Consider the following 13695-nt stretch of genomic DNA (forward strand, 5'->3'; position numbering starts at 1 on the left):
TGAAGACGTTTCCTCAGGATCGCAGAAATCTTTATGTCTCCTCCATCCCAGTGCACCACAAACTTGCATAGTCCCATTCATAACAGAAGAGAAGGCAACAAAGACTATCAGTTGTTCGTGATTTGGCCAAACAAGGCCGCTTTTATTATATAAACTCACTATCCTAATAATTTTATCAATAATAACAATGTAGCAAAATGTTGCCTGCATTAACTGTTATGGCCTTAGGGATAAAAATTAAATATGAAATATTAAATAACACTCATCGTCCTAAAAATAATGATGTGACGAGTCAGCAAAAGTAATTATTTTCAAACAATTTTGCACGATCCCGAAATCTATAATATCCAAATCGCATATTACTATCTGAAATGTAGGAATCACACTTCAGTCTTTTGACGCTGTAAAAAATTAATTACTGTTCGGCATTTCCATCCATTCGATGGCCTGTGTCATGATAACTGGTCAGATATCTGTTCTTACTCTGTTTTTTTACTAAGGGACGCGTTGCCTCTAACCAGTGTGATTTTTTTCTTCTGTGGTGGACAATATGACATTCGCAAACGGCAAAAATATTCTCATTGGCAGTTTTCCGGGATTTGAAACTTAAAATGTTTTTCTATCAACAATTTTTAAGATATTTCCCACAATTGGCACAATTCTCAACGTCATCGTCGGCGTCTCACCTTCGTGTCATTTTCGCTAATACCGTAAGTATGGGTACATAATTTCCGAACGCTGCATAAGGAACAAGTGACGATAGCACTCAAGATTAGAATGAAAGAATTTTTTCTTTGGGAAATGGCAGTTCATAGGATAAGATGCTCCAATAATGACTCAGACGGTGAAAACATTACAAAAATAGTTACAAGTGAACATTTCTTTTTTTTTTTCGTTTTTCCCTTTTTTAAGCATTAAATCTATAAGCAGCCACATTACAATTTAAATCTATTTTCTGGGGGTATTGATTTCATAAAGTATTCCTTAGTTGAATTTACCAATGGTAATCACGGCTACGACACACGCACGTGATGGCTGTGTAAAAAATGTGGTCAGCACTTGAATATCCAGCTCTGTAGTATATATAATAAATCATGGATCATAACTTAATTGCGGTATGTTGGCTCCTACAGTGGCCCTGATCAAGGATGTACATATAGGACAACTTCTCAGCGCAGGCGCACACTGTGCACAGATAACTAAGTGACCACACGGTAGAAATACCACGCTAACCTCCTCGTCCATGCAAATCTTGCACGTCATCTGTGCTTTCAAACGCTGGTTCTCCTCTATGAGAGATATGGCTTCTGAAATGTAATAAGATGCCAGGAAATCAAATATTAGTTCAACGTATGCACTGGTTTCGTGTTATACTGTGGCACACACTATTTATACATGATATATGCATAAATAAATATTCGTACTCCAAGCTATACACCCCATGCTTCTGTTTCTACCAAGCAGAGATACCAGATCTGAAGGATCTTTACTGTCTGTGTGAAATGCAGAGAACAAACAGATAAGGACGGCTACTAGTACAGGTTGTTACAGTGTACAATCAAGGAGCTCTAATGCACCTTGCTGCAATATTGTACATACCTTCGTCATTTTCGCCTACAGTCGTTTTGGCCTCTGTACTTTTTTGCTTCTTCTTTCCTCGCTTCTTTTCCTCTTTAGCTACAGAAAATATAAAGAGCACAGAAGTGAAGATTTGTAGTCATACCTTGGGGCTTCTCTGTTATTACTATACACTATGGACACGTACCGGTATAATTTATTTATTTATTTATTTATTTATTTATTTATTTATTTATAAATTTTGATATTAAAATGCCATACCAGGCTTTGGAGTCCGACTGGGTGAGGGAGTGTCCTGAGCGGGTTCAGCGACACCTAGCAGAGTCTGTTCACGTGCCTCTCCTTGCGTCTGCCACTCCTCATAGGACAGAATAGCTTCAAACAGGCTCTCGGCGTTCGGGAAGTCGTCCCCGGTGGTCCGCAGTCTGTTCTCAATGACTTTTCTCACTGTGTCCCTGGGATAACCCATCTGCAGTACTGCCTGGACAATGGGGATGTCCAGTCTGGCCTCGATTTCTCGGGCCTCTACCACGTACTGACCGGCTGTAATGGACAAAATACATTGGTCCATGCATAATATCTTTTCTAACAATTGTTACTGGTCCCCGACAGTGATAAGCACTAAGGGCCATGAACTACATGTATAGTGCATATTCTGACGCATGATTCTGAGCCCAATTTTTTTCCAAGTTGCAAACGTTTTAAATGGGGTGTATTCTGCGTATCATTTGTGTTTTATAACTTGTTGAGACAGACGCAATCGGTTCAGCTTTTCAATCATAGGATTTATTAGACAGTCAAAGAACTAGACTAATGGGCTGAAGTAGACAGCCATGACTACGTTGCAGAAGGTTACCTTCTCGTCGTCTGACATTTGTTATAGCTGCTTGGTTTTGAGAGGTCAACTGCGGCTGCTGACATAAGAAAATAATATAATATTATATTCAGAAATAGACAAAAAGTGGAACGGATTATCACATATACCCGGTAGTAGAAGGTGATTGAAAGCATAGCAACTCATGTATAAATCATGTATGTATGTATGTACGTAGTTTTCAATGAACTTTATGATATGGCATGTATTAGATGCAAAGCAAGAATATTATGCCCTGAAATACAATATAAAAGTGCAAGAGGCTGTTTTACAATACACAGCAATTATGCCCTGGAATACAATGTAATTGTACAATTTGTTCTTTTACAATACACTAAATAAAAAATTCTGTTACTCTTTAAGATATAAGTAAATTAAATTAAGCACACATATTACGAACACCAATGAACTTACTCTTACCGTGTCGTTGCTGTGGCATGCGAACCGCTGTTGAACATGTCGAATAAACTCCTCCCCCTTGCGCTGAAGGACAAAATCACAAAAAGGGAACCAGCGCGCATGCTCAGTCCATGGGTCATCTTGTGGCTCCCAGTTTCTCAATCCCCCATCACAGTAAAAGCACTTCACGTTGTCTGAAATTCCTGTGCACAGCAAAAATAAAATTTAAATAATCGTTAATTGATCTCCTCCTTTTTGAACTTATACTTCTATTAAAAGAGAGGCATAACCTCGCGTTATGGACTTTACTCCTAAAGTCGGTAGAAAAAGTAACCTTCGAACAGATTAACATTACATACCTTAAATAGCACAGGATTGAGTATTACTAGTACGTATAATCCTTTCATGACTTAATGTCGAATAGTTTTGTTTGCTGTGCGTTTTGAATTGGCCACTAACACCCCATTTCCATAGATTTTTAGATCGATCTATCCCTGTGGGGAGTCTCACTAGATTACTGTCAGCTTGGCCGGCTTAAGCGTCTGTCCCGCCTACTACAAGCTGTAAGGGGGCAATTAACTATGGTGCCCGCTCGGCTGACTGCAATTTAGCGTGAACCCCCAGGGAGTTAGGTCGATCTAAAACTTAATCTTTAGATCGATCTTATTCTCTGGGAAAGCACCTTAAGTTTCATTTGCCATACGCTCTTGAAAAATTAACTGATATTTACCAATAATCATACATTGGTGAATGGTCGATCCCTACAAAAAGGATGTCGGACAATAAAAATCGATCAAAAACTGGGACAAAAATCGGTCCTCAGCCAGCACCAAGAAAAAAAAAACCTGGACAAAATGTAATAACATTAACCAGAATAGTAAAACATCAAAATACTGGGCAAAGAAAACTGTGACTCTCACCGTGAAGTTTTTGAAGATATTCACATCAGGCTGCATGGGGAAAAACTCAACAGAAATGATAGAACTGAGTTATATCAATTTTCCACTTCTCTGGGAGGGGGTCGAGTAGGAAGAGGGGGCACCTGACTAACTACCTCACCTTAATGGTGACAGGTTGTAATACTTATCACAGCCCTCATTTCCCTGATGTAGTCTGATTGTCAGCGGACTAAATATCAGCTTATTTTTTCCGGAGCTATTGACAAATGCTTACTCTTTTAACCTGATCACTGTAATTGCAAACACACAATATCATTAAATACAATGATTTTCCTTTGCTTGCTCGTTTTGTTTTTGGAACATATTCATTTCTTAATAAAATACATATACTGTTACACCTGCGTGAATAAAAATAATTAAGTTTCCCGTCCTCAACGAAGGAATACCGTGACCCATGCCAACCTGTCCAAAGAAACATTCCGAACCTGCCACACGGGACACTTATCCTATGGGACCTTGTCGTGCTAATAGTGCGTATCTTACCAGCGTAGAAGAAGCCGGCCTTAGCCAGGTTGACAGGGTTCTGAGCCCAGTGAGCAGACCAAGTTGCAAACGTTTTTTCTCGTACACTTTCATTTGCGAATCTTTCGTGCTTTGGTCTTTCCGTTAGGTTTCCTCCATGAAATATAGCTAGGTAAAAAGAAATGATATCAAAGATGATCGAATGAATTCTCATTCCGACGACATTCTAGTTCTTTCCACCTCTAGTCTGACTACGGTATAACATATTAGATTAAATAATGCCCACCAATCGACAATATTAAAATTAAACAATATAAGCATGTTATAGTTATATTTGGAGAAGCGCAATTTGTAGACTCACCATTTAAGTTTTCTCTACGAAACATAGCTGGTTAAAAATAAAGAATCACTTTGATGATCGCTGATGAAACTTAACGAAAAGAATAACTGTCCGTTTTAGTGCCGGTACTTCAGCAGCTGTTGAACTTGTATCTCACTGCAGTATGTATGTACATGTATTTTCCAATAAAAGGGGAGGTTATGTGTCAAAGAACACTACGAAAGAGCTTTTATATATGCCGACCGATATTTCATAATTCATGCTTGGCTTTATCAAAAGATGGGTCACAGACAAGTTCATGTGAATAATTGACAGTACTTCAGTCATTGTCACTTTGCAACTTAACCTCCCTATAGCATACAATGTTCATGTATCTATTCATGTCGGTTCACAACACGCTGAAAAAACATGCTTTAACGATCGACGCTTTATAGGTCATGTAACAAAAGGAAGGGGGCTCGGCCTAATCTACACATATTGTTCCGGGTGTTGTACAAAGAAGAAATCTCATAAATGGTGTTTTATACACGTATACAAAGGTAGTCGTTTAGATACCGGTGTCATGTACCAGAAAGTCACCTGTAACAGATTCCGCTTCCCATTCATTTGTACAGGTGAGCCTCGCCCTAGATTTCGACCCACTTAGGTCAGACTAACTCTAACCATTATGACTTCATGGAGGGGGGGACTTTCTGTCACACGGACCTTCAGTTTCGTAAAACCGGTACTTTAGCCGCTGTTCAACCTGTACCTCCCTGCAGTGCATGTGTTTGTTCGTTATTGTGAGACAGAATGGTATCAAACAACACGCTAAAAAGCTTTCGTCGACCGACTTCTTACAGTTTATGAAAAGGTAAAGGGTTAAAGTCAACAATTGAGGCCAGGTGCTCCAGCAGCTGTTGAACCTGTACATCCCTGTAACCTACATGTATTTTCCAAACATCGGGGTTGCTAACACGCTGAACATCGATCGATGTTTTATGGTGTATATAATTCTATTCATACCTTATTAGATTCATTCATCTGAATCAGGGCAAGTACAATGCCTTCAATATACACTTATTTCAAACTTGTGACTTTAAAGCTTTTCTAGTGTAATCTAAATCAAACAGGCGTTTTACGCTTACCATTATAAAGGGGAAATGTCAACCAAACGACAAAAATAAAATAACCAAAAAGCACATTAAATTAAGATATTGGGAATTTTTCATTCCGCATATTTTTGGGAAGACCTAGTGGCAAATTCACCATGCGTGTGAATACTCAATCAAAGTACAGAATAACAAAGTTACACGTTTACTGTTTTTATAGATATTACATGATATGCCTAGATTACATTTACACGGGCGCCGTGCGATGAAATTGTCCGTGCGACATTTTTTTGAAATCGTAAGGAGCTACGGGCTACGCCGAGTATATTTACACTACATGACATTAAATCAGTACGATTCGGTGCTATTTCGCACGGCCACCGTCTACCTCCACTCAGACGCCGTACGAAAAGGGTATTACGGGCAGTATACGTGCACCGTACGGACATTGCATTTGAATGTAATCTAGCCAATAGAGAATCCTCTTTTGATGTGCAGCTGCGCGTACTTAGTATCTAAGGGTTCAGTGCTGGTACATGTATAAAAACAATAGTGATAGCTGGGTGTACAAATAGTTAGAATAAATAGAAAAAAATATTCAAGCCTAGGAATCTAGGAGCAGCAAAAAACTTACTCAACTAACCAAAGTAATTCTAGAAGTGTGAATAGAAATAAAATATAAATAAATAGCCATGGTAATAACGTGTGACTTTACGTGTACACGTATATTTTAGCACAGTGGCCAATTTTGGTGACACTAACCTTTAAAATCAACGCAAAAAAAGGATGCTGTGGTTAAAAAACAAACTGGGGGGGGGGGGGGGGGGGGTCAGAACAATTGTGCCTATACAATTGATACAGAGGATTTGTACTTACAGGTCGAATTTCTAGAAAATCGTGCCAAGAACCTACTTTTTGTAGGTCATGCTGGGCGAATGTATCAAGAGGGACTCGGCTTAACCTGAACAATTGAGGTCGGGTATAATACAAAGAAGAAAGCTCATGAATGAAAATATATAGCAAGACTTGATGTTTTCCACGCTTATACAAGACCTAATCTCCCTGAAAAGAATAACTATATGATAAAGATACCGTCACGCCAACCTGTACTCCTGTATTTCCGAGATGCCAGATATGCGTCAATGAGCGCGCAGAAAGAGCAAATATTCTTATTCATATACGTGGGTTTTAAAAAGTCGGGCGTTATACAAAGAATATATCTCGTAAATGAAGTTGTATTCTTTGTGTATGCTGGACTTATTTTTTTCACCCGGTTTAGTTGTATCGGCGCGTCGCACTGTGTTTAATCAACGCCACGCCACGCCACGCGTGTCTACCCTCTACCAGGGTGGCAGATAATATAGGGAAAATGGGGGAAATCCAGATATAGTGAAAGGACCGTCTATATATCTTAAGACATATCTGTGGATTTCCCGTGAAAAGTCAATCTGTGGCCCTGGTAGAGGGTAGTGGCAGATATTATAGGGAAAAAGACTCACCATCAAGGTTTTCTCCACAGAACATAGCTGGTCAGAAATAAAGGCCCAATTTGATGATCGGTGATTAAAAAAATAATTACCCCTTAAAGTTAAAACTAACACAGTATGAAAGAATGATTGTATATGCAAGAACAACAAGGTTATGCAAACTGATGACTACATATACATTAATAAGGTAAAATGCCCGATAAAGCAGAGTAGTACTACTTACTGGCGCTCTCACTAGCTGCATAGCTGTTTCCGTATGTATACAATGGTGAGTTTCGCTCCATTAAAGCGATATCAAAGAAAAAAATTAGTAAGCCTGACTTAGATTTTGTCTTTTTTTTCTCTATATCTTCTAGATTTTAGCACGCCGATGAATCGCGTAGTGCAGGGGGAAACCGAGGCAAAGTACATAACTAGGTCATACTGGCCAATAGAAACTATCGATAAGGGGGGGATCGAAACTATTAATATGCGCTCAGCTTAACCTGAACAATTGAGGCCGGGTGTAATATAAAGAAGAAATCTCATAAATACAGTCATATAGGATGACTTCATGTTTTCAACATGTTTACAAGGTACTCGTTTCTCTGAAATGAATAACTATCTTGTTTAAATACCGGTACTTCAGGCGCTGTTCAACCTGTACACCCCTACCTACACATAAGACCTACCAGTGTTACTCATACACTGGACCTTCCTTTCTGCGTCCTTTCAGCCACCATGAAATTTGGCATCGCTGTGGTTTTAATAAGGAGTCACGAGCATTGATTTTGTATCAGAATAAATGTTCAATGATCGGCCAGTTGTCGGCACGTAAAATATTATAAATTTTTAACTCTCAAATGGGGCCGTACTCCTGGACGCAGAGAGGACGCCGTCTAGTGTAAGGGGGGCTTTAGGAAAAGGGAAACAAAGCATGCTGAAAGACACATGATTTAATCGAACGCCCTTTTGAAGGACAGCGATTGTTCAAACTGTAACCTACATGTATGTGGGTTTTATCAAAAAGTAAGAACATGATAACGGGTACGCAGTTGGTAATCATAATGCCTGGCCGTTTGTGAATGAAAAATAATATTTATATAATAAACATATGTACTAGTAAAATTACTCATAAAATATTCTATCTAAGCAGCAAGATAAACCTTGGTATGATTATAAATTTACCATAAACATACTATAAATATATAGGTACAAGCATATGTTACAAAAAAAAAATGATATGTTCAAACTTAGGAGGGAGAATACAGTTACATAGCCGTTTACATGGCTGTTTAAAGCCAGTTTGATGACATAGATAATTATGATTAATGACAATTACATAAAACTAGATAAGTAAATAAGTTACACAGATATAAATATTGTGCCATGGTCAGTCCCACTGCTGAGTCACTTCTCATAACAGTGGGACCATACATTGGCATTTTATGGGATATACTAAGAGTTACCAAGCAGAGCAACCACTTCATTTCTTTTCTTGAATCAATTTATTATAAAGTTGAAGAGTAACACTAAAATATATTTGTTGGCACTGTTAAATACATGGCATAATTGACTGTCTGGTGACCTAGTATCAGTATTTAGGATTGAGGTATGATTAATTATATGATAGGGGAATCCCCCTATTTGAAGTGCAGCAGTACTGTATTCAATATTTAAAGGCCACAGCAGACAGCTGGGTATACACACATAAAGCAGTCAACACGCGCTGATAAACAATCTGACAAAGGAATTCTTGTAGTGTAAATGCAAATTATCTCAGCGGCCTACCCGCACGAAAATGCAGTAGTATCGAAGTAGCAAAAAAGCATTAACGCAGTTGTGGTGTGGAGCATATTTGCAGTAGAATTGCAGCATAGCCTACTGCAATTCTACTCCAAAAAGTACATAGGTTTGTACAGAGAGAAGCATTAATGCAGTAGATTAGCAGCATGATAGAAGCATGTTTCAAATATGCTAATAAGCTCCCAAATCGAAGCAGATTTGAAGCATGTTTGCAGTATGATTGCAGTAGTCTACTGTGGTTTTCAGTATGATTGCAGTAGTCTACTGCGCTGGAGTATCTACTGCGTTTTCTTGCGGGTATTTTCGGTATTTTTGTGATAATAACCTCGAATACAAACGTTAACCTTTAGTGCACCTTTTACGCAGACAGAATGTTACATATGAAATGAGAAAAATGCCCACCAAACGCCAAAAACAGAATTGAACAATAAAATCATATTTGGGGGAAGGCTTAGTGGCATTTAGGTTTTCTCAATGAAACATATAACCAGGTAGAAATAAAGTCTCACGTTGATGATCAATGATGAAAGTTAACGAACGCGGTATGGACGTATAATTTTGATTTCAATTTTTTAAATATAGACAGTGACAGCACGGTTATGTTAACTGATAAAGGCATTGAGTAAAATACGCGATAGAGCAGAGAGTAAGGTACTTACGGACTCTTTCATTTACTACACAGCTTCCGCCTGACTCACCCCCAGTGGCCGATGCCGTCGCCCCGCTGTGGCTGTCACTGAGCTAGGGCTAGCTACAAAACAACTTTACTCTCATTACAAATGTAAAATACATATTCATATTCATGTTTGTGTGTGTGTGTGTGTGTGTGTGTGTTTAATTTTAAACAACAGTGCTATATATAAAGGAGGTATGATGATAAAGGGTGATCGTGATGATAGTGAGACAATAATGTTTCATTAAACTTTTAAGTGTCAAGAGTTATGGGATTGGCTACTGGGCTGAGATAAGCGTGTACATGTACCAGTATAGCCAATCGGTCATTATTGCCATGGCGAAGTATATTGTTCTATTGACACTACTATAGTATTACTTGTGATTAGTTTGGTTGTCAGTGAATGTTTTGCTGTTGTCTGGGCTTGGCAATTTATTCTACCTATTAGTTTACAAAGGGTTAAATTAACACGAACATTAAAGGCTACATGTATGCTTCATGATACATGCAGATGTAATAAACGCTATAGGACCTACATATATAGGACCTACGTTCATCGCCATTATGTCAACTGGACTCAACCCTGATGTCAATAGAGACAAAATGTTGTTATTCTATCACTTAAAACTCAACCGTGATAACGCGAGAGGGTAAATGTCGAACTGCGAGAAATATTTTAACTCCCCGTAACTTTTCGGCTAGAAAACATATGGCAAACAGTCTTTGTACTTTGCTTATGAATTGGTGACTTTCTAACCGAGAAAAGATTAGATTATTGAGCAATCAAGACTTCTAGGATACATGCGATTTGATAATAATTAGTTAATCTAATGTTCACCCAAGAAATAAAACGATAAATTAAATAAAGGGTTCCCAGTCAGATTAATACAAAGCTATAAAATCATTCTCAGGTAGTGAAAGTTACTTATACAGGGTCTTAGGGTCTATTCCCACAACTTTAGATCGATTTATCACCGTGGGGAGTCTCACCAGACTACCGTCAGATAACCCCCCTTAAGTGTCCGTCCCCGCCCACTACAAGCCGTAAGAGGCAATTAACTCTCGTGTCCGCCCGGCTGACAGCTATTCAGCGCGAACCCCCAGGGAGTTAGGTCGATCCAAAGTAGGTCGATCTAATCTATGGAAATGGGGTCTTACACACTAGGATGGGGTAGGCGGAGTAGGGGGTAGTACATAGTAACAAAAAGTGATACGGATGGAAGAGGGTAGAATGACATGCAACTAACACCATGGCTAGTGTACCCCCTCCCACTCCGCCACACACTCACCCACCAAATTTGACTATTTATTCTAATCATTAATTTAATAAGGGCTACCATAGTCATTTACTCCCTGATGATGGTGACTGACAGTCACAGAAATATTGGAGGTAATACCCACATATTTTACAAGCTCTTGACAAAAAGAAAAACAATAATTTGAATTTATACATACAGAGCTAATGAAACTGTTCTCTAATAAGGGCTACATTAGCAAGTAAATAATATGCTCCATGCTAGATGTTTACCCAGGTATCGGTATTGCCTTATATGCACTTAGTTACCCGGTACGCGCAGCCGGATACCGAAGGGGAATCCCCTATCATACAATTTCAGCCAGCAGTGAAGCGTTTTTATTTACCCTCTACCAGGCCAATTGACTGTTTTGATTACTGTCACGCGGACTTGACAGGGACATGATAAGTGACAGTGCCTGAGTATCAGTAGTTATTCAAACAGTTATCAGCCAAGTAAACATCCTTGAGATTTCTGCACAGGGTCTCAGCACAGAGATTAGCCACCTGCTTAACGAGATACATATCTGTTAATATTTAGTGAAAATCTTGTGGACCTGTCAGAGGGTAAACCTCACCCTTTCTTTGTAGCATGTTTGCATTGAAAGATCAACAGGAAAGGAAACAAACAGCAAAGTTGAAAGGGTGGTTAAAAGGTAAATAAACGCCACTGCGGCTGCAGTTCTATTGACTTTGTTTTTAGGTTTGCAATGCAGCGTTCTGTAAGCATGCTCTACAGTAAATATTGCAAAGAGAGTACAACAAACCGTCATTATTCTTATTATTAAAAGTTAAACAGTTCTCATCATATTTGTTTATTATTATTATTATTATTATTATTATTATTATTATTATTATTATTATTATTATTATTCCTTTTTATCGTTTTCCTTGTTATAGTTTTAATCTAAATAAAAAAAATGAGAATCGGTGCCTTTTAATAGTTAACATCTTCATAGCTACAGGAGTTGTTTCTTTTACCGGTTAGTGTACCGGCGGGTGGCACTTTGAATATGTCTTTAACCAATGCCACGGGTATCCATGCGCAGACCGGAGTGTGGCCTATTTGCATATTGGGGATCCCCCGTATCACTCTTGTGTGTAAGTGCGTATTCATCCAGTTTATCGAGCATCAGAAATTTCTAAAAAAATAAAAAATCACCAAGTCTGCGGACACATACCCGGTACATCGGTGATACATGTACAGACTTGACATTTAATATGGAATATTTCAGTTTGAAAGGTATGCCTAGGTAAAAATGCGTTCTTTTTTTCATAAAACTCAGATCTCATATAAGATATCTGACTGGAGAAGTGTGAAGTCAGGTGTGTCGCTACCAATTAACTGACTACCAAGTCTGTTGCACTGCTGCATTGTGTAATATGCGGTGATTTAATTGGGTAGTGCTCCTTTAGGCTGGTCAAAGCTTGGCTTTGGCAAAGCATGGTTCTGTCAAAAAAGTATCCATATGTCGGCAACTACTGCATAGAAGAATTTGAAATTTTGCATGTAAGCGGTCAGTTTTGCAGTGCGTAAAATGAGTCAAACAATGTTTTACAGAAATGTTAATCTGTGCCAGAATGGCGCGAAAAAAAACAGGCATTGCCAGACAGATTATTGTGTCAAACGGAATAGTCTGCACAGTTTTATGAAGTTATGCCCAGACTGATGTACCTACACAGAGACCACGCCCAATGTATCGACATCTTACCACCAGGGCACAGGATTCACCGTCCTTCAGGATATGCTGCTGCAACTAAACAAAACCCACCCAGTCCGTTCAGAATGAGGGGCAAATTGTGACCAAAACGCGTTTTTCAAGGCTCTTAGCGAATATCAAACTGGTTTTAGCAGGTTAGAAAACCAAACGACCTCTGAGGAAGCCACTGTAAACAGCAGAACAGCGTCGTCTGTTTCTCTAATGAATTGAGGACCATGACCGTTTCTGGGTAGAACACTGAAACCGCGTGGCTTTCTTTATTGAGGTCAGATTTCACCTGTACCGCTTAACTGGTTAAAACAGAGTTTACAGACATCCTGCAGAGGCCTACGACAAGGCGTGTGCCGCTTCTAAAGTGACTAGGGTCATTGACAGCGTCAGTATTTGGGGTGAATACCACATTGGTGCCAAAACACCAATGATAGTCATCGACGAAAACCTTAACCAGATCAAATAAAGGGATACTCTGGGAACCACTTGACTATCATTTGATAGGGGGGAACTTAGGAACAATTTTAGGTTGCACGATGAGAGTGCCGGTTCACACAGCGCACTTTTAATTGCAGATTTCTTACAGAACCAAGGGAATGAGCAGATACATTGGTCATCAAAATCGCCATATTTGAACCACATAGACAATACATGGGTAGGTTATTACTCTCCGAATTAACGGCCTACATGTCCTACAACAAAACTGAACCAAATTGGACAGGTTTTGACCGTTGCCTGGAATTTTTTTCCATATTAAACTCTAAAAACCTATCCTAAGGAATGCCTTGCCACTTGAAAGCTCTGGTAGCAGCCAGATGAGGTCAGGTGTAACAGTAACCGTTGCTGTGACAAGACACTAACATGAGGGTCCTTTGGGGGGCGCAAAACTCTTTTAAAGACGATAATTTCGAAAATATGGAGATCCAAAATATCGCTTTCAATGGTTGTCGTACGACTTAAAATAGGCAATGCATTTTTGTTTGCTCCACTGGCGAATTCAATTAATGAACTGATGTCACAATGACATCAAAGAGATAGATA

The 13695-nt window shown here is 39.0% G+C and overlaps 1 protein-coding gene across 1 annotated transcript; it reads right to left on the reverse strand.

Moving 5' to 3' along the window:
• Positions 1 to 117: 117 nt before the first annotated feature.
• Positions 118 to 7934, reverse strand: LOC106179842 (baculoviral IAP repeat-containing protein 8-like). The gene is made up of 7 exons (XM_086995230.1): positions 7414 to 7934; positions 4294 to 4440; positions 2873 to 3054; positions 2435 to 2492; positions 1840 to 2121; positions 1600 to 1677; positions 118 to 1307 (listed from the first exon to the last, which is right to left on the reverse strand). The coding sequence occupies exons 1-7, from the start codon at positions 7472 to 7474 to the stop codon at positions 1093 to 1095; spliced, it is 1023 nt and encodes a 340-aa protein (XP_086851356.1). The 5' UTR covers positions 7475 to 7934; the 3' UTR covers positions 118 to 1092.
• Positions 7935 to 13695: the final 5761 nt, after the last annotated feature.

Source organism: Lingula anatina, chromosome 9 (genome assembly GCF_051362555.1).
Source record: "Lingula anatina isolate TDL-2025a chromosome 9, LinAna3.0, whole genome shotgun sequence".
Classification (NCBI taxonomy): domain Eukaryota; kingdom Metazoa; phylum Brachiopoda; class Lingulata; order Lingulida; family Lingulidae; genus Lingula; species Lingula anatina.